Consider the following 24,953-nt stretch of genomic DNA (forward strand, 5'->3'; position numbering starts at 1 on the left):
GAACAAGACTGCGGGTGCGGCCACGCTTGAGTGGGAGTGTAATCAGGCCGCCCGGCTCGCTATATCTTGGTCGGTATACGGTATACCTAGGCTGGTAAGAAGATAGATGATGCAGGGTCAGGTCAGGTCAGGTCAGGTCAGGGTAGGGCCAGGGTAGGGTCAGTAGACAATGCAGTCATAAAGATGGAAGCCAAATACAACATCGGGTAATTGGCAAATCACAGCTCGTCGGAATAGAGTGGCTCGTGGCGGCGTGGTTGAAATTCCGCTCCCCCTCTCCAAAGGGCACGAGAAATGACAAAGTATAATCTACGGCCGAGGTAGGGGTAGCTAGCTACATGTACGTCGTATGTGTGGTATGTGTGGTATCGTCTGGGGTTGATGTTGATGGGCGACATTGATCCTGGGCGTTTTGGCAAGTCAGTGTCGATCCGAGGGGCTGGGCTGGGCTGGGCCCGAACTCTGACTGGCATGATGGTGTTGGGAACTGGGATTTCGGGGACCGACACGGAAATAAAAAAGAGCGTGATGCAATTCCATGTCTGCAATTACATTCTAGTGCAGGTCGTTTTTAGTTGGGCGCGCGCCCTGTGGCCCTGTTTCCCGCCCGTCGTTCGGACTCGGGTTTTGGAGCCCGTCGCCCTTCCCGGCTTTCGAGGGTCCCTTCGCTCCAGCTTCTTCAGCCGGCCAGGTAACATGAATCATGTTGGGTGTGTGTGTGTGTGTGTGTGTGTGTGCATTACTGTTACCTGCGGAAGGAGGACCATCCTTTGGTTGTGTGCCTTTTTATGCTCTCTTGTGGCACACACCATGATCGTAAAGTAGGAGGGGCGCGAGTAATACTGACTGATACCACCACTACCGGGGGTTTGCTGCAAGGTCAGCAATGCTTTTATCGTCCGTCATTTTGATATCTGGCTGCTGCGACGGGCGGAAAAGCAACATTCCTTTCTCTAATCAAGACATAGCTGCAGTGGATTTTGGGGGGAGGAGTTGCCTTTTGCTTTGCTTACCTACTTGCATCCATCTCTCCAGCTCGCAGCTTGTAGCCATGACAGCAGCCACCGTCCGTATACGACGGACGGCTGGAGCAAAGTGGCAATAATTAATATCAGTCATCAACTATCTCTTCTCAAATGCGCAATGTACTGTTGCCGTATCGCGAGCCTCAGGTTCCCGAGGTACGGACAAGTAGGACTTGCTAACCCCGGCCCTCGTGGTTTCGTATAACTGACAACGACGTATCGAGAGCCGGCGTATCTGCATACCTCGTACCTACCTCACCTACGGAGTAACTCTATTCGCTTCCCGTTATCCTCCTCTTTCTTACCCACACGTCTACGGAAATTAGTAGACAAGAGCTCATGGACTTTGCGCGAATTTTGAGAACCGCGTTTCTCTATGGCATTTTATTGTCCGAAAGTAGGTAGATGAAGCAGAAGAGACGAAAGTCGCCGGCCGGCGGGCAGAAATAAGCCGCCGGGGCAGGGGACGGGATTCGGGTTGGTGGCATCATGTCCTAACCCCGTCACAGCCAATTACTCACTTAACCAATACCAAGACGCACCCAAGAGGACTGCGCCTCTCTGTCGAAGTCAGTCCCTTAGCTTGGCGGCTTGGCTTTCTTCCGATTTTCCAGGTAATATTATGTTATAAGTTGTGCACGCCATCAGCGTATTCAGCCCACTTCGAGCTTCGTATTATTAATAACTTTACTCCGGTGTTGATGAATGACAAGGAGAAGAAAGGAAAATAGCCGAACTATCAAGTAGACAAGGGAGGACCAATCCCCGATCCATGAATGGTTGCCGACTTATTAGTTATTCCGAACTCATCTGGTCCCGGTAGTGGTAGTATTGGGCTGGGTTCCTCCCTTCTGCTACCTGAATGACCAATCACCAATGTAAGCGAGCGAGCGCATGTTGGTCTTTGTTTCTCTGCGTGTCGTGTCTGGCCTGTCTCATTTCCACTTGCGTGCCCAACGCCCAGGTCGATACGGCGTACAGCAAGCATCATGTCTTTTGACTGAGATTATGAGATGAGGGGAACGGATGGATATGCATTGGGAATGTATGTATCTATTATGCAGTGTCATCGTGAGCAGACCTAATGCAGATGAGCAGCAGCCAACCGACCGCCGGCCGCTCGGAAGCCACGTCCGCCTCCTTGGGCCCAACCTCTTTCCTTAGATGGGTTAGGTGAAAAGCGCATACGACGGAAAAGAAAAGTCGAGTCGGGGTTCAGAAAATAACATCCACGTATGCAAAGTACTTACTTGCCTGCTGCTGCTCGGTTAGCTTAGCGTTATGTAGATCACCAGAAAAATGACACTCCCGCCTTTTCTCGCCTGTCAGGTTGTGTAATGCAGTTCAGGGAAACTATGGAACAGTCGAACTATCTATGCGAGAGGGGGAAATGTGTCCTAAATCGCGGCCGGAGTGTATCAATCCCCGAGATGTTGAAGTCGAACGCGGCTGTGCTGTGAAGCTACCCTGTCTCGGGGTAGGCACTTTTCTGCAAGCAGCAATGGCCGGCCATAGTAACCAGAGCCCGAAAACACAACGGCTTCTCTTTGCAGCATCTAATACTTACCTAAGACTGACACGTTTGCTTGGTTAGATCCTTCTATGCACCTTTGCCCAGTCTCCAAGAACCAGTATTGACTTCCTGTTACTCAGCGCTCCCCGTTCTCGCTTTCTGACCGTCCGCTTGTCGTAAAAATAGCGCTTCCGCGGATAATCCAAGCCAACTTCTATAGCGGTTGCCCTGACCCCCACCCTCTGGGAGGCATCAGGGTAATCCAAGCCCACAAAGCTGCGTGTCCCTCCCTAGGCTACGCCCCATCTACTTACTGTAAGCCTCCGATCCGCCACGGGCTCGGTTCGTAAGACACTTCCGCGTGCCGAGTCGGCCAAGGGGCCAACCTTCTTCCCGCAGGAGAGGAGGGCGGGCGAGACTGCGTTTGCATAACTTTGGCTAACGTAAGGGGGAGGAACCTCTCGAAACCTCGTAGGTACATCCTCTGACACTTTGCCAAGAAACGACGCACCGCAGTAAGGTAAGGGTCCTTCAAAGCGCGGCTGTATGGTCGATCATCCCCGGCTTGCTGTCTTCGCCCTAAAAACGGTTGAGGAGCACATGGCTATAGTATCATATGTCATAATATGACGCCTCGTATGCCAACCAACTTGAAAAAATGGCAATTAGTCAACCCCAACGGAACGTGCTTTCACTTGTAACGAGGTAGTAGGTAGTAAACAAAGAATGTCTCTTGGTATAGGATATACACACGAGGCTCATACCAACATGTTCCGGTAACACTCTTCCAGTAGCAGGTCCTAGCGGGTCTATGTGCACTTAGGTTTTTCCCTTCCCCCTCCTTTTCCTTACTCGGGACATGCGCCGCGGCAACCGAACCCCCTTCCAATCCACCCCGTCCTAACCGTCCATTATGCCTCTTCTTCGGCTTGTTCGACAAACAAGGGCTCGAGCTTGTCCCAGGCATGCTCATCCCCTTCTCCAAACTTCTCTCTCTGCTGCCAATACTCGCCATTGAACTTCCAGTACGACTCCCCGGTGATTTCACACGTGGCTCGCGTAAACCAGGGGGAGCTATAATGTTCGCCGTGCTCCTCGCGCGCCTTCCTACGGATACGCTGCTCGTTCTCAAGACGCTCCTTTTCCGTGGCGGCAATGTCGTATTCGCCGTCTTCCATGGCCCTTTGGTCAGGTCGGTAGCGCGAGTCCGTCTTGGCAATGTATTTGCTCAAGTTGTCGTCGAGGTGGTTGAAAGTCAGTACGAAGGGCGTGAGGTTGAAGGGGATGCCCTGCGGCCTCTCGTTGGCTTGCCAGACGAGGAAGGCCTTGCTCGTGTCACTGATGCTGCCGCGAATCGCAGCACCACCATCTGCTGGCTCTTCCACCGTCGCCTCGAAGCCCGGCGTGTAGCGAGCGTAGATCTTGGAGTTCCAGTGTCCGCCGATACTGACACGTACGCGGCCGTCTGGGCCCACGATCTTGCCAGCAACTTGGTATGCGCTTGAAGCCTTCCATCCACGCTGCTTGAAATCGAGGTGGCACACCTCGCCCGTCGTCCAGTTCTTGATCTCCACAGGACCATAGTTGTCGACGGTAGGGCTACCCGTAATGATACCGACGACAGCTGAGTTGGGCTTCTTCCATGAGTAGTAGTCCGCTTTGCCACCCGATTTCGGTTGCAGCTTCACAAACCATGTACCCAGATGGTTGATATCGAAAGACTTTCCGTAGAACTTGGACTTCACGTTGGACTCACCCCAGTAGGTCCAGTTGGCGGACTCGGCGTGCACAGCTCCGATCGGAGGATGATGGCTGATCTGCTCGGTGAAGAAACGGTAGCCCTTGTCTGGCCGTACGTACTCGAAAGTCTCGGCCAAGAGCGGGTTGAAAGGCTTCGCAACTCTGCCAATGGTCGAGGCAAACTCACTGGCGGCGAACGCGGCAACGTACAGCATTCGCTCCACCGATTCTGTACGCTCTGCTGCAAGGTCCAGGAGCTCAGCATACTCCATATCCTCAGCAGCTCTGTAAAGCATGGACGTAGGTTCGTTGAAAGTAACAGGAAGCGTCATCTTGGTCATATCCTTGCCAATCATTGACTTGAGAATACCCTGGATGGAGCGTTAGTCGGCCAGTGCTTCGAAGCTGCGGAGTCATGATTGGAACTTACCCATAGAGAAATCTTCGGTCTGTTGTCCGCGTCGATCTTGAGACGAGTTCGTATACCGTTCTCATAACCTTTGTAGGAGCTGCTAATATCCAGCCCCCGGATACAACCACCTCATGCTCACTGTCGAGTTTCGAAACCTCCGAGGCTGGCATCGGCTCGACATCGACCTCCCCAGCGTCTACTGCATCGAAGAACTCCTCTTGTTCTGACTCCGAGTCATCAGAGATGTCCACGACTTGCGACAGAGCGGTAGGACGTCTGTTCATCGGCGGTGGGGACTTGAGAGCCACCGCAGGCACGACAGGCGGAGCCAATTCAGTAGCCTTGGTAGGTTCGGTAGGCTCTGTGGGTTCGGCCTCCTCAGCAACTGCTTTCGCCTCAGGTACCGGCACTGCAATACTGTGACTGCTGACAGGGCGGCTGTTATTATTGCTGCCTTCCATCACTTCACGCAAAGCCCTCTTCGTCATTTTGTGCTTCATCTCCGCTTTTCCAACACGCTCCTCAAGTTCCTCCTGTTCTTTCGCGACCTTAGCCATGCTCTCTTCCCACATTTGTCGCATCTCAATTTCTTGATCTAGGCGGTACTGCCAATGTGCGTCACGGTCTTTCGAGATTCTCAAAAGATCACCCATAAGCCCCTTAAGACTCTTGATAGCCGCATCGTACGCTGTGAGAGCTTGCGAGGCTTTGGGGTCTCCAATAGCCATGTCTGGATTGCGGTTGGCCTCAGCAATTAGTGCAGAGCTGACCTGGGCGAGAGTGTCGAGCTGCAATTTGGCCGACTGAGCGGTGATGTTGAAAGCATCCTTGGTTGCGGTAGGTCTCTCGCCGCCACCACTCGATTCCTCGTCATCCTCGTCGTACTCGCCTTGATGGCCCAGTCCCCCGTTACTTGGTGCCTTGGACAGGTCATCTCCTGCAGCATCGGCGAACTCGTCATCTACACTACCCGTGGTGCTTGCCCTAGATAGTCCAACTTTTGATGTGGATGCCTTGGCCGATGGCATGCGGGACAGCTGAACACTGCTTCTGTCGGCGACGCTGGCAGCTTCGCTTTGAGGGGTTTCCAGGACGGAGGGATCGGCTGACTTTGTCGTGGTGAGTTGGTCCTTGGCCTGACGGAGGATTTCGTCTTTCTGGGCCTTCTGCTTTACCTCCTCCTTCGCCTGGTCCTTCATCCACTGTATGGCATTGTTCAAGGCCCAGAACCATCGTTTCGCCTCCACCTCGTGGTTGGCTTTCAGTGTGTATTTGACGGAGGACTTACCAATGATCTCGAATTTGGTTTTCTCATCGGGGCTCATGTGAAGCTTTGCGATCCGCATGCTAATGGCACCACGGCACGCGTTTTCCGCATCGTCTTGGTGCTTGTAGTAGCTCAGAACGCCGTTCTCGAGCACAAACCAACGCAACTGGTAGCCTTTTCGGTAATTTGTCCATTTCTTGAGGTATCCTTTCATAGTAGGATCTTGGCTGCCCAATGCATTAGAGGCAGCGGGAGCGGGTCCTCCTTGCGAGGCAACATGACCCAGAACAGCCTTTTCCTGAATGCCGCGCTGAGCAGCCACCGCGGCAGGAGACTTCTTCAACATGGCCCTCGTAACGTCGTCTTTTGTCACGTCTTGGGGGAGTTTGCCCTTGCGATCACGCTGGAAGGGATCGGCGCCATGAAGCAACAGAGCCTGGATCAGCTTCACGTCCTTCTTACGGGCCGCTTCATGAAGCAGAGTGCCTCCGGCCTGCACAGTTGTCGGATCGGAGGGAAGCTCGATGCTATTGATATCCAATATTGTTTTTACGCGAGGTTCCTCCAGAACCTCACCTAAAGTATCATATGCCCCACTCCTCACCAAATCTTGCACCTGCTTGACCTTGTCCTGTACGAAGAGTGTCCTAGAAAGTTGTAGCATCTGGAAGATGTCGGGGTTGCGAGCCACATCGAGCGGCAGCTTGCCCTGGTTGTTCGTGATGGCATCGTTGATGTCTTTCTGCTCCAAAAGGAGGCGTACCACAGACGCGCGACCCTGGGTTGCAGCAATGTGTAAGGGTAGGTTTCCGTCCTTATCCCGAGCATTGATATCAATCACGCCAGCGCCGTCCGAAAGGACATACTCGATGACATCGCCCTCGGCGCACTGTATGGCGAGATGCAGTACGGTTGTATCCTCCAGAGGTCCTATAATCGCAGTGCTCACAGAGGAGATGCTAGCTCGGTTCGCATTCTCGGAGGTTTCGCGGATGGCCCTGGAGATGGCGGCAGTATTGCCACTTCGTAGGGCCTCGACGATGCGGAATTTGCGTACGGATTGCTCGATGGTTGATGTGCGATCGCCGGCGGCCATGCTCAGCCGATTGGTGGCGACCGGAGCGCTCGGAGCAGCCTGGTGCTGCTGCTGGGACGGCACTCGACCGAGAGACATCTTGGAAGTGTGGCCCTTGACTGAGGGGCTGTGGCCTATGGGCGACTCGGCTATCGTTGGGCGAGACGCGAGGCCAGAGGAGGCGTATTGTGAAGCGTCCTCGGAGGCGTTTTCGTCGTCGCCTACTGCTGAGCGGCTGTCTTTGTCTTTGCGACGCAGCAGGTTCAGAGCGGAGGAGCGCGAGCGCTTATGTTGACTGTGTTTACCACGTATGCATGAATTAGCTCTGGGGCTCTCTTGGCAAGGGCCGCAAGGCACTCCGCCCGATATTTGAGTTATTCTGGGTACTGTAGTCTAAGTACAGTAGACTTTGAGACCTGACCGATAGGCGTGAACCCAAACAGCAGCAACCCGAAAACAACGCACAGAGACCCGAGAGCTGGGTGCGCGGCAGGGCGGCAACTCAGCACGATAAGGTTTTGAAATCCGACGTGCGGTGCGCAGGCGAATTTGACAGACGGGCCGCAGCGAGGCAATTGAATATGTACTCACCTGTCCCCAGCATCAGACATGGTCTGGAATCGCAACAGCGAACAAGACGCGGCAACAACAGCGAAGGGGCAAGTCTAAAAAATACTGTCGATAGCGAGGGAGCTGGCGACGATAGCCATGAAGAGGTTTTAACAAAAAAAAAAAAAAAGGAAAAGACGAGAACTGTTGCTGTCTTTTCGTGGCTCTCTTGTCTTTCAATCGTGCTATGTCGGTCCAGTGCCTCCCCTTGTTGTGGAGTAAAAGGGCCAGGTCGATATATTAGGATCGAGTGGGAAAGCGGGAGGTGCCCCTCTACGTCATGGCACGGACCAGGCGAATCGTCGCTGCAGCCTTGATTGGCTCGACCTCGTCACGGCAGGAAGGAGGATAAAGAAAACGGAAATCAATCGACAGTTTGTTTTCTTCCCTTGTCGCGTGCCATGAGCATGGATGCCCGAGGAATGCGACTGGCAAACAATTCTATATTCGATACCAATTCAACCGTCGTCATACTTCGCGCATTCTAGCCGCCCATTGATCCATACCTAGGTATTGATATAACGAGGAGGATCCCCCACTTGTTTAGTCACTGTCTCTACAAGCAGTACAACAGTACCATATTTAATAATATCTTTCGTTACATAAAGTAACGTTAATTGTCCCCTTCAGCCCTCAGCCCAGGACGCTACGTACTACGAGTCATGCAAATCCGTTCCATCGGGTGCACGCATGACGGCATCCACGGCCCCCGGTTCACTTATTTGCAGCCAATAGCCGCCCCACGCACATAGCCGGATATCTACTCGAATACTATCACAGTATCTCTACTCACCTCGGAGACCTGACATCATAATCCTCCAGTATCATTTTGTCTGACCACCACCAAAAGCGGCAAAGCCTACGTACTGTTGCTTCGCCATCATCATTGTCCCTAATTTGGCAAATGGCTTCACAGCCTCAGGGAAACCATTTTAAAACCTGAAACTTTGAAACTTTGGCTAGGTGAAGTTCGTTTGAGTTTCACGATAGATTCAGCTACTCAGCTACTGATAGCCCCCTTTCTTCACTTGTCATTGCGTCTCGTATAGATATGTCTACATTCGGAAAACTCCGAATCTTGTCTGGCCGTGCTTGACCTCGTTCTTGCCCGATAGTGCTGCTCGAAGGCCTAGACCAAGATAACGGCGAGTATGCTGTGGTGGAATCACACCATCATCCTACCAAAGCGTTAGTAAATGATCCGAAAACAAAACAGGCGTAAGAGCATCCATCAGTGGCGAGTACTTACCCAGAGCCTTGCCGACGAATAGACAGAATCGCTCTCGCTCTCGATCCGGTCTCTCAGTTCCGGGTCAGGCTTCTGTCCCACCGTCTCCATGACCTTGGAAAGCTGTTCACCACCCATAACCCCTATGCGAGCACTGGGCCACATCCACAGGAATCGGGGGCTGTAAGCGCGCCCGCACATTCCGTAGTTCCCGGCACCGTAACTGCCGCCCACGACAACGGTAAACTTGGGTACGTCGGCGCACGAGACGGCCGTCACCAACTTGGCGCCATGTTTGGCAATGCCGTCGCGCTCGGCCTCTTTACCGACCATGAACCCACTGATGTTTTGGAGGAAAACCAACGGGATGCCTCGTTGCGCACAGAGCTCGATGAAATGGGCACCCTTTTGCGCCGAGGTGGCAAATAGGATGCCATTGTTCGCTACAATGCCCACACGATGTCCGTAGATGCTCGCGAATCCCGTCACGAGGGTCGAGCCGTATTCACGCTTGAACTCAGAGAAATGGGAGCCATCCACGAGACGAGCAATGACCTCATGTATCGGGAGTGGTTTGCGGAGGTTAGTAGACGCAATGCCCAGAAGCTCCGCCTCCGGGTAGAGGGGTTCGGAAAACGAAGCGGCGGGAGGGGCAGCTTTGCTTGGCCAATTTAGGTTACTGATGGATCTTCGTGCGAGTATGATAGCATGCGCGTCATCAACAGCAAGATAGTCCGAGACACCAGATACAGTGGTGTGCATTTCTCCGCCCCCCAGCTCCTCGGCAGACACCTCCTCGCCTGTAGCGGCCTTTACGAGCGGCGGACCAGCCAGGAAGATGTGACCTTGTTTCTCCACGATGATGTTCTCGTCGCTCATAGCCGGGACATAAGCACCGCCGGCAGTACACAGTCCCATGACTACCGAGATCTGAGGGATGCCTTGAGCACTCATGCGGGCTTGGTTGTAGAATATGCGACCGAAATGGTCGCGATCCGGAAAGACATCGGATTGGTGAGGCAGGTTTGCGCCTCCCGAATCAACAAGGTATATGCAGCTTTGTAGATATGTCAGTTAGGATCTGCCTATAAATACGTATACAAGTCATAGGTTGCGGGCCAACTCACGGCAGGTTATTCTCTTGGGCGACGGCTTGGGCTCTTAGGTGCTTCTTGACTGTGATTGGATAGTATGTGCCTCCCTTGACGGTGCTGTCGTTCGCAACAATCATACACGTTACGCCCTCGACGACACCGACCCCAGTAATGATACCGCCGGCGGGGACTTCGGCCTCTGGATAGAGTTGGTGGCCCGCCAACGGCGAGAGCTCCATGAAGGTGGAACCAGGGTCTATCAGCGCCGTGACTCGGTCCCGGGGCAGGAGCTTCTTTCTCGCGAGATGCTTCTCCTTGGCCTTGGCCGAGCCACCCTGCTGGGCCGCGCGCGTGAGCCTCTCCAATCTCGCCATGGCCTCGCCCATCGCGCGCTTGTTCTCCCTGAACTCGTCCGAAGTTGAGTCCACATTGCTTTGTATCACGGATATGGCGTTCGCTTGGTAGGGAGCGGTATACGAGGACACGGCGCGGCACGACGGTGGTGTTCTGCGGGACAAGGGCAGGCTATGGCGGGGGACGACATGGCGATACGACCGGGTCAATTGGCGCCCTGCGCTGAGTATATCTCTGGGGGATCTTGACAACGGCATTTTGAGTCAAGGACAGAGAAGGGCAAACGATTGCCAAAGACACAAACTATCCTGAGAGACTGAGTTATACGGACAAGTCTAGGACTGGAATTTCCGGGGTATTGGCTGGAGAGCTAGCCCCCAGATTCCAATTGCAAGGGCCGGGAAGCGGCAGCTGAAGTGACGTGGAGCCGAAGGTTGCCGCGCTAAGCCGCTCGGCATAAGCGCACCGAGCAGCCAATGCCAACATGTACTTACCTAAGGTTAACCTAGGTTCCACGAGGGGAGGAACAACACCCGAGCCTCCAGGTGGTTTGGGTCCTTGGCTTGTCTTGTCTTCACCAATTGAACATTCTCGAGACTTGTGAGAATTTACGTTCTTCCCTTTCCCTTACAACCCACTACTTCCTTTCATTTTGACACGTCCAAAATGAGGAGCTTTAGGACTTTGGCGCGCCCAGCAGGCCGTGCGCTCTCATCGTCAAGGAGCAAGCAATTCGCTCCCGCAGCCATACGCATCAGTGTCCGCCATGCATCCTCCTCCTCCAAACACCCCGAAGGCTTCGAGGCGCCCTCGCCGGCCGACCTGGCGGAGCTGAGGGAGCGGGTGCAGGAGTTCACCCGCCGCGAGATCCCGGAGGAGGTGGCCGCCCACACGGACCAGAGCAACGCCTTCCCCAACGAGATGTGGCCCAAGCTGGGCGAGGCGGGCTTCCTGGGCATGACGGCCGACGAGGCGTACGGCGGCCTGGCCATGGGCTACCAGGCGCACTGCGTCGTCATGGAGGAGATGTCGCGGGCGAGCGGGTCCATCGGCCTCAGCTATGCGGCCCACTCGCAGCTGTGCGTGAACCAGATCTCGCTCAACGGGTCCGCCGACCAGAAACAAAAGTACCTACCCGGCTTGGTTGCCGGCACCAGCGTCGGCGCCCTCGCCATGTCCGAGTCGGGCGCCGGCAGCGACGTCGTGAGCATGCGCACCACGGCCAAGCCCGTCGACGGCGGCTACCTTCTCAGCGGCACCAAGATGTGGATCACCAACGGGCCCGACGCCGACGTTATCGTGGTATACGCCAAGACGGAGCCCGAAAAGGGCTCCAAGGGCATCACGGCCTTCCTGGTCGACACCAAGTCGGAGGGCTTCAGCTGCGCCCGGAAGCTCGACAAGATGGGCATGCGTGGCAGTAACACGGGCGAGCTGGCTTTCAGTGACGTGTTTGTGCCGAGCGAGAACGTCCTGGGTCAGGTCAACGGTGGCGTCCGCGTGCTGATGGAAGGGCTCGATCTGGAGCGCTTGGTCCTCAGCGCAGGCCCTCTGGGCATCATGCAGGCGGCGTTGGACGTGGCGTTGCCCTTCACCCACCAGAGGAAGCAGTTTGGCAGCCCCATTGCGCATAACCAGTTTGTCCAAGGAAAACTCGCGGATATGTACACAAAGATGCAAGCGTCAAAGGCCTACACATACAACACGGCCCGGGCCGTGGATGAAGAGGGCATTATCAAGACGCAGGACTGCGCTGGCGCAATACTGTACGCTGCCGAGCGGGCCACAGAGTGTACTCTGGACTGCATTCAGCTTTTGGGCGGCATGGGCTACGTGGAGGAGATGCCCGCCTCGAGGTTATTGCGAGAGTAAGTTTCTGTCCCGGGGTTGCTCAATGTCCAATGCTAATCATTCTCGCCAGTGCCAAACTGTACGAAATCGGTGCCGGGACATCGGAGATCAGGCGGATGGTGATAGGGAGAGCATTCAACAAGGAATTTGCTCACTTTGCTACATAAGATGCCTGCGTCCCTGTATCCATATAACACTCAAGAGCCACTACTAGATAGAATTTCAAACAGATGCAAGAGCTTCATTATTACATACTGTGGCTATTTTGGCCTACAGGCCAAATGCTATTCTCCGAGTGAATAATGCCTATCCATCTTTATCGCTTCGTGTGTGAAGAGACAGCATCCAATGTAGCTTGGGCTACGCAAAAATCGTCTTCATATGTTAGTCTCTCCCTTTCGTACTGGGCATATGCGGCGATGGCAAAATTTAGACCCCTCCTTTTTCAGGGGCAGTTATATCCAATGAAGACAGCAACTCTTTGATAATAGCCCCTTGGTCAGTAAAGTTGCTCTACAGAGGGTTTGACTTGGTGCTCAGCAAGAACCAGATGCCGGTCCCAGTGATCAGTAATCCCTTCTCCGATCTTATGTATATCATACTTAGTATGTACGCGTACATCTCTATTCCAATTGTTGAAGTTTGCCAGTGCGTTCATTATCCGAGGCAGAATCAGGACTGGACTCTGCATGTGCTTTCAGTCTCGGATCGAAGCCATGCAAGCAATTCGTGGTATGTTGCCAAATCACTGGAGGCCACAACGTCGCCGCCACTGAAATATATGATGCGATTCTAACTCGTGAGGTTCCTTCTTGTTTGGGTCACTCCGTCGCTGCATACGCCATCCACTGGCCGGGACAAGGAGGTATGTATGCTCGAGTCAACCAAAATCGACGCTAGATACTTTCCCCAACAGCGAGCGGACTGTTCATTAGAAATCAACATTTAGCGTTCCCAATCGTATTGTCCACTCACTCTTTGGTTGAGGGTATACAGGATTGGTCGCATGTTCTCGGACTGCATTGATTACCGGGTGGAGAGGGTTAGTCCATGGCGCACAACACATAGATATATGCATTGCGTTATCGACCGATAAATAACAACATGATATAGAACCAATCAGAAAGTTCCCATCCATCTGCCGTCCGTAGGAGGTGGCGGACATGCCTGCACGGAGACCCAGGCCGGCCGAGTCTTTGGGCAACACGTAGGTATATGTAGGCAGCAGGTGCCGTATGCATGCTTTAGTACAATATAACCCCGGGACGGACTGACTGGTATGTGCCAGGAGTCGAAGAAGGCCAAGAACCACAAGACCCTGGTCCTATGGCACGTTGGGGTCGTATACATAAGCAAGCCATTTTGTATCTCGGCTGTGCAGTAGGAGCATGCATGAGGCTTGCATATAGGTGCGTAGCATCCAGATTAGGCGCTGCGTCTCCTGTGGTATTCTGAGTCCTGGTGGCGTTATTTCGGTCGAGGTGGCACTGGTGGTGGTGTATTGAGGCTGACTCTCTCTCAGCGTCACACAGCATGTGATGGGGACGACCCGAATTCTGTCTACCCACCCATGGTGATGGCCGCCACTCGCCCCGCCACTCGCCCCGTCCGGAGCCGCCCCGTACCTATTTTGATGACAGATCAACAGAAAGATCCGAAAGAACATGTGCGGTGAGCTGAGCGATGTTGCGACCCCCCACGAACAAGTTCGAGATCCGGGGCTAATGGTCCACCTGAATCGTGCCGAGCTAAACTGACATGTCTGATAGCGGCGCAAAGAGCGAACTGCTATGTATGCGAGCCCTTGGTGGAGATCGAACGCCGGTCCAGGCTCTGCTCTGGGAGCATCCTGTGCCCCCTTGCATGTCTTTACGATCGGTTAGTGGCTGCATGTGCTAAAGGCCGCCAACGCAACCTCGGCCGGGCATTTAGCGACATCCCAGAAGGTTCACATACATGTCACGGAAAAGGGACAGTGTCACCTCTACTACCTATCACCACCACCCAGTAGTCGAGATATTTCTCCGCCTCTGTGCGAACTGTTGTGCGCGCGCGCGTTTGTCCCTTTGCTGCTTTCTGTCCCGAACGAACGCCACTGACATAAGGATGACTGCAGGCGTTTTAAGCGCGTGACAGCGAGAAAGTTGGCATTGACGAACCACAACCCATTAAGGGGGCCGGGCCGCGTCTGACAAGAGATCGCAATATGACAACTGAGTCTAAAGCTTGCTCGCCCATCCGCTCACCGGTCCCCGTGATGGGTGGGGTGCATATAACCGTCCCTTCGGACACAAGAAACGGTGTGGCTGTCTTGTTCGTACCTGCAGGCCGTTCCGCCAAAGATTTCTATGGTGTCCCGGGACTTGAAAAACAGAGGATTAATAGGCTATTTGCATCAGCGTAGAGATACAAACACGTATCAGGTATGTGTAGTATATAAATCTAGTTGTGTATGTGCTAACCAGGATGAATATCGGACGCTTCGCTCCACAAAGCCATCTCATTAGAATTGCCATGAGTAAATATCATGATATTCAAGCGAAGGAATGGAAGCTGAGATCGTTCTTGATGTCTCATTCTTCTCATTCCGCACGAGTGGCGAACAGCCATAGGTCTCGAGTGAAAAGGCAGCACTTTGTCTTGCACGTACGTACCTTAACAAGACCGCTGGTCGGTATGTACCTGCTTGGGCTACTCTCCCTCTTTGGCATGGGGGCCCCATGTGCCATCCCTACACGTGGTAAAGTCGAAGCTTGGCGTCGTACCTGGATCGTGGGGTAAGCATATACGGTTGAATTTGGGGACGCGGATTTAAGGTCAGATGATGGTAGCCTTGCTCCGCATACAGGCAATAGGGTTGAGAGATGATAGATCGCAAACCGTCCCGCAGCCTAAGCCGGGCGGGGAAGAATGAAAAGCCAGATAAAGAGAAAGAGTGGCGCGGGAGGGTGAGGTCGTCGGAGAGACTCTGTCTGGAAAAAACATCATCACTGTCGCGTCCCGGTCGTTCTCTTTCGCTCTCATGTAAGTAAGCAGCTACCGAAGGGCCTCGTGACCGAAGAATAGGCACTAGATGCGTTGCCCGATGAACCGCTGGACAAATGGATCCAATGGATCCTGAGGCTAGATATTAACCTAGATAGCTGAAGAAGCACCCTGGCGAGATGGAATTGACTTTACGGAGCCAATTGTCGTCGCAAATCGACCGCCATGATCAAATTGCATGTTGCAAATCTTGGGGGGTCACACGACCTGGGAGGTTTCTCCACTTGCCGCAGATCGCAGATATAGCAAGCTCTATTAAGACTGCATCTGGAAAGAAGAGGCAACCGTTGGGGGCTTATATTGGGGACGCATTGCGGGAGCGTCTTCTTGTGCAACGCTCGAGCTGACGTTGATCCTTCTCTGCTGTTTGTATGTGAATTCGGTTCGGGGTATGTAAGTAAAGTAAGTACTTAGGGGTAGTTGTACTTGATAACGGAAGCTGACCCGGAAGCTTCCGCTGGCCCCCCTTCTCTAACCGCCTAGCCGTAGTTGCTTAAGTACTTAGGAGGCAGGCAGCTCAATCAATGCACGCAGTGGAGAGTAGCTGCCTACTCTGGCGAGATATCCCCTCTCTTTCCCTCTGTCTCTCTGTTCTATCAGTTGCAAATCACTCATCAAATAGATCAATGAATGGGCTCAGTGCTTGGGGTATCGATTAAGAGTGTTACATAGGTATATGTACTTTTGCCCATTGATGGCCTGGCCTCCAGCGGCGACAGGCAGGCTAGGCAGGCAGGCAGGAAGGCAGCACCACCCTCACCGCGGAAATAACCGTAGGTGAAAGCGGCTGGGCACGCTGATCCCTGCAGTGATTAGGTGGGAATTCGTTCTAGAACCATGACCTCCCCTCCCCTGGCCACTTATAGTACCCGTAATAATGGCCACCAAACGTGCCTAGATGGGAGTCTACTAGGCACTTAGACACGTATGTATGGTGCTCGCTCGTGTGGTGTTGTGCCCATCCCCGAATACTTTACTTGCACAATAATATTGGCATCTACGGAGTACTCAGCAAGGGAGGGGCGGGCAAAGAGCCGTGGTACCAAATACACCGTGGTCGCTCATCCCGACCCAGATCTCCGGACCATGGATGACTCGACTTGCAATTGATATACTCCACGGTAAGCCGACAAAGAAACGCAGGATGGGCAATTTAGGGATTGACTCGGCACAGACTTTACGGGTGACCAACTCGGCATGCACAACCGTGACCGAACATGTTCAATCAAACGTTATCAGGCGTTGACTGACAACATCGAAGGCCAAAACCCCGACACACGTCGTCGTACAGTGCTGGAGAGGGAAGCGCCGGTTAAGCCCACCGATTTACGTCCAAGGTGCTCGGGGGAAATGTCGTGGCCGACAGCACACACACGGTCTATTTGCTGTCAATAAGGGCCACAGGCCGGTGCCCATTGGCCTGAGCCAGCTCGTATTTGCAGAGACATGCCGACGGGACCTATCATTCTAAATTATCCGTGCCTGCCTATTGGCGTGAACAAGGGAGAGGGTCAGAAGAAGAGGGAGAGGGAGTCGGGAGTCGGAAGCCAAAGGGAGTTAAGTTGCCTACCTATAGTCGATGCAGCATGAGCTCTTATCATTGGCGGAACCGTCTCAAAGGTCACCAGATTGGCCAAACGAGCTGCACTTTAGGCAGTTTGATGAATCACACACTCTGCGACTATACTCCGGATTGTTTCTCAAATATATGCGTCGCCTAGCCTTGTTCCGGGGACACTGAAGGGTTGCCCTACAACATCCGAAGAAGGCAACTAGCTGGAATGGAGCCCTCTTCATCCGTACTTCGTCTGCAACACTAACACACTGACATGTGGTCCTGAATGGCAAGCAGGCCTGTCTATCTGTTACATGTAGTTGAGGCATGTTGGAGCGATGCATCCATCAGTGGCAGCCCGCTCGAGGCAGGTAGGAAGAAATCGGTCTGGTATGTAAGCTCATCCACCTACCTAGGGACCTAGTGACCTAGGGACATCACCTAGGGATGGGATGTGTCTTTAGCGGGTCCATGTTGCCCTGGGCTGCACTGGCACAACTGGTGACTGGGCTTTCAAGCTTTGTACCCGTAACCTCGTGCGCGTAGCAGCTGGTTTGCCAGTAAGTACCTAGCGCCAAAAAGTTTTACTGGCTTGTGAGTCTTGCAGTCTCCAGTGCCCCGGTAGGCGCCCCTCCTTTCCCCCTTCTAACCCTGCGAATCAATCAATCATAGCGAACAACACCTGCCCGGCGTTTGTGTGTTTATTTCACCGGATTCTTCTCCCTGCCCTGCCTCTGCTTCGACCTTTGCGTTTCTGTCTCTGCCTGCCTCTTCCCTGCCGCTTGCCTTTACTTTGCTTCACTTCTCCTAACAAGCTAGGACTCATTCTTACTCGGGACGAGCGAAGACAACAGGAAGAACAGAGAGAGGAAGCGAAGTGAAAAATCCAGTAGCCGACTTTGACTTCAATACTTTGGTCAAAGTGCTACCTGCAATGTCCAACCACACCCCGTTTTGCTCTCATTCTCCCTCTCTTCTAGTCTAGACTGACTTTCTCAACATATACCAATCGGCTACCTGCCGGTTCCCCTACGGCCCTCCCTCTGCTGGCCCGGTAGATTTATGAGACATTCGACTCCAGTCACTCTGGCTTCTTTTCATCCAGATTCCGTCCGGGTACGTGTTCCCGGGATTACTTCTGGGCATTTCCCTATTCGGCCAAGAAAGCAGGTGGCCTTCCTGGCTTGGTAGCTTAGGGGTGCAGCCTTTGGACTCTGGTTCGAGCACCATCACTTTTGACGGCTACTTTGGTGGTAGCATCTCCCCCCGAAAACAGAGTCGCATTGCTCACTCACTCTACCCGTCAAGCCCTCGCCAAGGCCGGAGCGGGCGCTCTACTGTCCAGGGCGAGCACGAGGGCCACGATTCTCCGTCTCTCTGCCTCTCAACCCCAAAGCGGTCTGCTTCCTGCTCCTTTGGCAAGAGACTCGGTGACAGACTTCATCCACGGTAAAAAGTGGCACCAGAGCCCCCGTTGGCACCCTAAAACATCCAAGGAGACCCACCCTTTGTAAGCTGATAGTTGCATCCTGCCAAAGTCGGGACCGCCTGGAAGCCAGGCCGAGCAAACAGAAAGAACGCCATCCGTGATAGAGATTTCGGCCCCCTACCAAATCTTATCAGCTGGCGAGGAACCCTCGCTGACCGCCATCTGTCATTGAAGTGTCCTTTTATGATAGTGATGGGTTGCCGGCGTCAAAACTATATACGCTGTACATGTTTCCGATACTGAGGCTGGTCTTTCACGGGAAGGCGCCATCAACTTAGCCCATCTACAGCCGGGGCCGCAGTCGACCAACGCCTGGCTGCCAAAGCCTTGAGGACGCTTCAGAGGCTTGCCGCCCTACCGTCCAGGATGGCGCCTAACATGATGTTGCCGAACGGCATGATTTTGCCAAAGGGCATTGTTATGAATCATGATCTTATCTATCGTTCGGTGGCCCAGTACCCGGTGGTCCCACGAGAGCAGATATACGAGTACTGGCATGGTATGTAGATCAGAGCAGCCAAGAACCAGGCGCATCTGACAGAAACTAAACTGATTCTGCCTTAGTGTACACTGTAACTTGTCGAAGCCTCATTGACCCTACTGCCCAGCGCCTCGAGAACTTTTGGTGGCATGTTTTGGGGAGCAATCGCCGTGAGCTGTCAGGGAAGACGTTAGCTCGGCTCTTCGAGGACATTTCCAAAGGTCCTACCTTTGTTCGGTTACGTGGCCCACCTAATCGATACGAGGGGCCTGATGATGATTCGGTATGTCGCACGCTTTAACCACCTTGCATCCAGAACTGAATAAGTCTACTGCAGCCCTCTCCAGTGGCAGAGCCTGCAGCCGCCCAACCCAGAAAGGCGGAACCTCGCGAGTTGGGGGATTCGAAAAGCCCGGCAGGTCCAATAGAGCAACCGAAAGCACAGCCATCCCAGTCCTCCTCATCCAGGCCTCCACCCCCACATCCTATTTTGAAGAAGCCTAGGGGGCCTTCAACGTCAGGACCACGACCTACTGCCCGCTTTGTGTCACCCCCTGGGTCAGAAGATGAGGGCAACGATCAAGCCGAGCCTGGCCCTTCCTCAAGTCGGAAGAAGAAATCCCAGGAAAGGGAATCAGACCAGCAGGGTCCTTCAGCAAGCAAAGGGGAGCGCAAAAAGCCCACGAGCACAGCACCAAAGAAGAAAACAGCGTTTGTTGCCTCGACGGCTAGGCGCCGGCCCGCCATGCCGCGACGCCAGAGTTCACAGTCTTCTGCGGGGGCCAGTGAGGCTGCCCCAAAAGACAATGGCTCGTCCCTCTCATCGCGCTCAGGATCGCAAAGGCCTGTCTCTCCGATAGCCGAAAAATCGAGCAAGAAGAGCACACTAGAGGCCAGGGAAACAATCGATAAGATTAGTGCAAAGGCTGCTGGAAAGCTACCAGCCGACAAGCTCAAGTCAGCTCCCACACATGATGCTGCATCATTCCGGGTTATTGGTGGAACGCTACCGGTTATTGTCCAAGATGATAAGACGACTCCTGCCAAGCCCAGCACCGAACTAAGTGGAAATGAGAAGGAACAGATAGACGAAACCCAACGAAAGGATGCCAGACCTGTCAAAGCACCACCATCCAGGCAGGGTTTCGCACCAAAGCCGGCGGCTCCTACGATAACACGAACCAGATCCGAGAACGGACCACAGGCTTGTGGCGTACGGGATGGATTAGGCCGTGTCCCGCCACATGGATTGATATCGTCAAGTACAGCTACGACCTCTACTGTCGCAGCGCGCGGGACCATGACCGATTTCGACGATAGCGTACGCGGACAGGCGATACCGGGACAGGAAGGACGTAGTGAGAGCACACCCCGAAGCGGAGGTTCGCTCCTGGATAGTCGGTTCGCTCCGACACCACCCAGCACGGCGCCTAGCGTACCATTGGGGCGCTCCAAGAGCCAGCTGACGCTTCTGCTCGAGCGCCAAAATGAGAAGAAGCCTCGCCGATGAGAGCTTGTTGTTACGTTACGTTACGAGAGTCACGCCCTTATCTACATGGGGTGTGTGGGCGGACGGCCACACCATAATGGCCATCGGCATTATCATTCATCAGCGGAACATAGATGTGGTTTTCATAAGAATTTTTGAATATTTGTCACAAAAGACTTAGAGGGGGGCTGTGGTGTACTGTATTCCTTTTAGTTTGTTGTATCGGATACGTGGGGGTTAGCGTGTTAGTATTATAGGTGGCTTGGCAATCATACATTTGCATCGCGGCGGCGTTTCGTCTTGCCATAGGGTCTTTACCGGCTCTCCCAAGGAGGCCAATCCATATAGCGTCAAGAGTTTGCCATCTTGTCTTCGCTTTCGGGCATATCCTCTCCAAGCGCTCAAGTGATCTTCAATGTGTTTGGGTATTGTGTACCGGCCGTAGTAGTATGTATGTTGGCGTGCAGCGGTCCCCCGTCGGCAATACGTCTGACCCCTGAGGAAAAAGCCGTTGTCAACCGCCATCCCGGTAACAAGGAACAAGGTCATGGGATTTCGAATTGATTGCACTTTGCCATTTTGTGACGAGTACATACATGCCTAGACATGCTCCATCGACCGGCACAAACAACAACAATCTACACACACACGCACACACGGCTTGCACGAGCAAATACACTTTGTAAGTATGTGTCCGTTTCTAGTCGTCGTCATCATTATCATAAGCAGTGGCAGAAGAATTGGAGATTTCCGTTCACCGACTTTTTGGAGGCCAGTGCAGCTGGGCAACGCAACTGGGCTGACAAACTTGCGGGCTGGGTTAGGTACTTCCTCTCTGGAGCTGTTTCAAGATGCGTGGAGAAATACGCCCAAGCATCAAGATTGGTTGATTGATTAGTCGATATATGCTACCTATGTACAGTAGTATGTTAGGTACAAACCGACTGTCAAGGAACAGGCCCATTTTTCTCTTCTCAACGCAAGGGGATTCGGAATATGTAGCAGATGGACTATAAATAGGTACATGTCTATATAAACTCTATTAAACTGCGATACTACGCCCATCTCACCTCATGATACCCATTCATAAGCCCACTCGTATACTGTAAGCCTCTATCTAGCACCTAGTATTAAACTGCGCATTGGAAAGGGGCGAGAGCCGTAATATAATCAAGACTACAAATCTCGACATCCCACGACGGGTGATGACAGCACATGACAAGAACGTGGGGAACGACGATGCTTTTCTCTTGTTTTTGCCTCTTTTCTTCTTCTCCTTCTTCTTCTTCTCCTAACACCCCTTGCCACCATCACCCCTCATCCCCCACATCGTCCCCCACGCTCTGACACCATCCGTCAGCTCCAGGAGTGTATGTATGTATGTGTGTGGGTGGGTGGATGGGTGGATGGCCCGGCCCTGTCTGCCTGCTTGCCTGTCTACCCCAGTTTCCGAAAGACAATGACAGCGTGACTGTCAAAGGGCTAATGCAGCGCTTAGATATGTGTGTGCATTTGCTTCTTTCGTCTTGTCTGTCTGTCTCACCCACACACTCAGGCGCATGGGACGGACGGGCTCCCTCCCCCTCCTTCCTTCCTGTCCCCCTTACACTGCAGGCAGGCAGTTCATAGCTTTGAATAGTGGTGATGGCGGTGGCGCGCCCATTTGGCAATTGATGACTTGTCGGTGGCGGCCCGCAACCGGTGAGACAAAACAGGGAGGAACGAGAGGGTGGATGTGCTTTTCTTCGGGAGGTGTTGCCTCTTGACGTGAGGAGATAGGGCTGTACCTGCCTGATCTCGCTCAGAAGTGACTACATACATGTACTTAGGGTTGGGCAAGGTGATCGAATTGACCAATATAAAGAGCGGGTTCTTATGGCGTTGGTTATTGGCGTACGACAATATCCTGAATGCCATCACCAAGCCAGCGTGATACGGTGGCACTTCACCGCCTACGAACAATCTCCCATGCGAGCAAGTGTTGCACGTGATCAGCGCAACAACACATACGTAGTAGGACAGGTCAGTTATTGTAATGTCGCTCGATGGAACCAATCCAGTGAGTGCCTATCCTGCATGTCGTTCTTGTTTTCCCAACATACGATCAGTCAAAATAAATACGAGAAAAACTAGAATCGATTCGCTTTCATCATGGGATGCTTTCCCGCTCTATATTGCGCATGCCGGCCCATTAGTCGTAGCTAAGGAACTCGAAAAGCAACGCCTGCTGAGTTTAGTCGACTCGACTGTTCCGAGTAAACTCCCAAACCGCATCCTCTTTGTGTCGCTCCCCACGACCGAACGCCCTTATACGAAGTTGTAATACACTTTTATCATTCTCCCGCATCGAACCCCTTTTCTTTCACAGGCAGGGAAGTGGCTTTCTAGGTGACGGTGTAGCCGCCGTCGACACGCAGGTCTGCGCCCGTGACGTACTGAGAAGCGTCAGACAGCAGGAATGCCACAGGGCCCATCAGGTCGACTGGCAGGCCCATCTTGCCCTGGGGAATGAGAGAGGTCCACTGGCGCTTGAGGTCCGGGTTGTCGTCCAGAATCTTCTCCGTGCTGTGCAGTCGTTCATGATCAGCTTCACTCTTTGCCTTCCAACTGCTTCCCCGACTAGGGGATGCGAAACTTACAGTGCGGTCAGCATATAACCGGGGGAGATACAATTGACTCGGATACCAGCATGTGCCCACTCGACAGCCAAAGATGCTGCCATGTGTCGAACAGCCGCCTTTGCGGCATTGTAAGGACTGGAAGTCGGTTAGTGACGTGTCTCTTTTCCCGAAAAGTCGGAATTCATCCATCCATATGTGTCCGATCTATCACATAGGGGATCGGGTTGGGGCAAACTTACGCTTGAGGCTGGGGCACGTTAACAATGCTACCACTCATGCTTCCGATGAAGACCATGCTTCCAGCGGCCTTGCGTTCCATGAGATGCTTGGCGACATTGATGGCAAAAAGGTAAGTGCCGTCCACATTGACATTCCACAGCTTGCGCATGCGGTCAATGGGGTAGTTGATGGCGTCGTAGTTCTCTGTGAACCCGGCGCTGGTAACGAGGTTGTCAATTTTGCCGTGCTCGGCGATGATGCCTTCAATGCATTCATGGACACTATCCGCGTCCGAGACATCGGCATAATGAGCAGTTACCTTGGGCACTCGGGAGGCACCCGGGTTCTCTCTACGGTAGAGATCGATAAGTAGGGCCGCCTGTCTCTCGGCCTCTTCCTCTAGATATGGGCAATGCCACTGGTCAGCTACTGTGCCCAACGCATGACCCAATAATGGAATGGCAGAACAATTGCATCATGGGACGAAAAAGGCTTGGCCCATATTGAGACTGGGAGCCCGAGCACATTGCTTACAATGCAATTTGCATTTTGCTCTCTCTCTCAGCAATGTGCCATGGCTCAGTTGGCTTCCATTCCCATCTGGGAATCTCACCACAACCAGGATTGAACGGGAACAGGTAGTTATGGGGGTATAACGGGGAAACTCACTATTCATATCCACGATGGCGAGGTTAGCACCAGAGATAACCATACCTTGGCCCATAACGAGGCCCAAGCCGCGAGCACCACCAGTGACGACGCCGGTCTTGCCCTCGAGCGAGAACGATGCCAAGGTGCGCTTCATATGGTCGCCACCGCGGCCCGTGACAGGCTTACTGGCGGGGAGCTCGCCCTCCTCTGGGTACTCGACCGTAATGTTCTCATCGGTACGGGCGAAGGATCCAGGATGGGGTGAGCTGGGTTTCTTGTTGCTGCCGCCGCTGTTATCGCAAAGTGTGCGGGTGGTGTGGAAAGAAGCAGCAGCCGCCACGGTCTTGGAGGCAGGTGTGTTGGTGCGAATGGGTGCAGCAGCAACCGATCGCAAGATCTGGGACGAAGCCCGCAGGACGGATCGCGAGGCCATCTTGACGGAGGTGCAGTGCTTGTGTTATTGCCTATGGCGATAGTGCAAAAAATTGTCGCTTCAGTTATGCTTGCTCCTTGGTTGGACTCTCTGGAGTGTTGTTTAGCGTGTCGAACTTTGTTGCGTAGGTGAGGGCTGGAATGGGTGAATGACGTAGAAGTGAATGCAGTATGTACCTAGGTCAAGATCAGAGTAGGTAGGTAGCTACCTAGGTAGGGCAGTCACTGGAGTTGTGAAGCAGCTCTTTCAAGCTTCAAGTTGATCAAGCAGTTCGGCTGTAGCAGTAGTACACAGCACCGAGTGGATGTGCGTGTGGATAGAATTGGGGAAGAAGGATGAGCTCCAGGTGAGAAAGCTAGTGTGGATCGTGAGATCAGCTGGACTGTGTGGTTGCGGTGATCAAATTGAATTGAATGGATGGGGTGGCGTAGGAAAATTCACGATGGGATGGGGCCGATCGTTGATTACAACAGAAGTATCAAATATGTATATGTATCAATGTTTTGAAGTACTGGTCTACCTAGAGAAGAAGAAAAAAGCCAAAAGGGCAGGAAGGGGAGCGCAGAAGGGCGATCATCCAGGACTTTAAAACATGGGAAGCATGAACACAGCATCCCAGCCAAGGGAAGACACTGATTTCACCTGCTCAGACATGATCCCGTGCAACAAGAAGACAAAAAACAAAAAGAGACCAGGGCCTCAAAATCTCACGATCCTCGTCCCCTCCCCTCGTGCGTGTCTCTCCGGTTCGGCGTGCGCTAACCCTGTTCCCCCAGGCCAAATCGCTAGGCAGGCAGGCAGG

The 24,953-nt window shown here is 53.3% G+C and overlaps 5 protein-coding genes across 5 annotated transcripts; 2 read left to right on the top strand and 3 right to left on the bottom strand.

Annotated features, from left to right (window-relative positions):
• Positions 1 to 3,449: 3,449 nt before the first annotated feature.
• PG997_009710 (Oxysterol-binding protein) lies at positions 3,450 to 7,643 on the bottom strand (the record flags this gene model as incomplete). The annotated part of the gene is given in 4 exon segments (XM_066814025.1): positions 3,450 to 4,649; positions 4,709 to 4,818; positions 4,830 to 7,327; positions 7,624 to 7,643. The coding sequence occupies 4 exon segments, from the start codon at positions 7,641 to 7,643 to the stop codon at positions 3,450 to 3,452; spliced, it is 3,828 nt and encodes a 1,275-aa protein (XP_066665987.1).
• A 1,053-nt stretch (positions 7,644 to 8,696) lies between these two features.
• On the bottom strand, positions 8,697 to 10,574 carry PG997_009711 (carboxyl transferase; the record flags this gene model as incomplete). Its single annotated transcript, XM_066814026.1, has 3 exons — positions 8,697 to 8,819; positions 8,891 to 9,926; positions 9,997 to 10,574. 3 exons carry the CDS (start codon positions 10,572 to 10,574, stop codon positions 8,697 to 8,699), a joined length of 1,737 nt encoding a protein of 578 aa, XP_066665988.1.
• Positions 10,575 to 10,983: 409 nt separating this feature from the next.
• PG997_009712 (isovaleryl-CoA dehydrogenase) lies at positions 10,984 to 12,335 on the top strand (the record flags this gene model as incomplete). The annotated part of the gene is made up of 2 exons (XM_066814027.1): positions 10,984 to 12,185; positions 12,239 to 12,335. 2 exons carry the CDS (start codon positions 10,984 to 10,986, stop codon positions 12,333 to 12,335), a joined length of 1,299 nt encoding a protein of 432 aa, XP_066665989.1.
• Positions 12,336 to 18,623: 6,288 nt separating this feature from the next.
• On the top strand, positions 18,624 to 20,248 carry PG997_009713 (uncharacterized protein; the record flags this gene model as incomplete). Its single annotated transcript, XM_066814028.1, has 3 exons — positions 18,624 to 18,756; positions 18,822 to 19,021; positions 19,076 to 20,248. 3 exons carry the CDS (start codon positions 18,624 to 18,626, stop codon positions 20,246 to 20,248), a joined length of 1,506 nt encoding a protein of 501 aa, XP_066665990.1.
• A 2,363-nt stretch (positions 20,249 to 22,611) lies between these two features.
• PG997_009714 (D-arabinitol 2-dehydrogenase) lies at positions 22,612 to 24,169 on the bottom strand (the record flags this gene model as incomplete). The annotated part of the gene is made up of 4 exons (XM_066814029.1): positions 22,612 to 22,792; positions 22,867 to 22,983; positions 23,088 to 23,466; positions 23,737 to 24,169. Coding segments are annotated over 4 exons (1,110 nt in total), but the record flags the coding sequence as incomplete, so codon positions are not given.
• Positions 24,170 to 24,953: the final 784 nt, after the last annotated feature.

The sequence above is a fragment of the Apiospora hydei genome (genome assembly GCF_038363865.1).
Source record: "Apiospora hydei strain CBS 114990 chromosome Unknown utg000007l_segment0_segment0, whole genome shotgun sequence".
NCBI classification, from domain to species: Eukaryota; Fungi; Ascomycota; class Sordariomycetes; order Amphisphaeriales; family Apiosporaceae; genus Apiospora; species Apiospora hydei.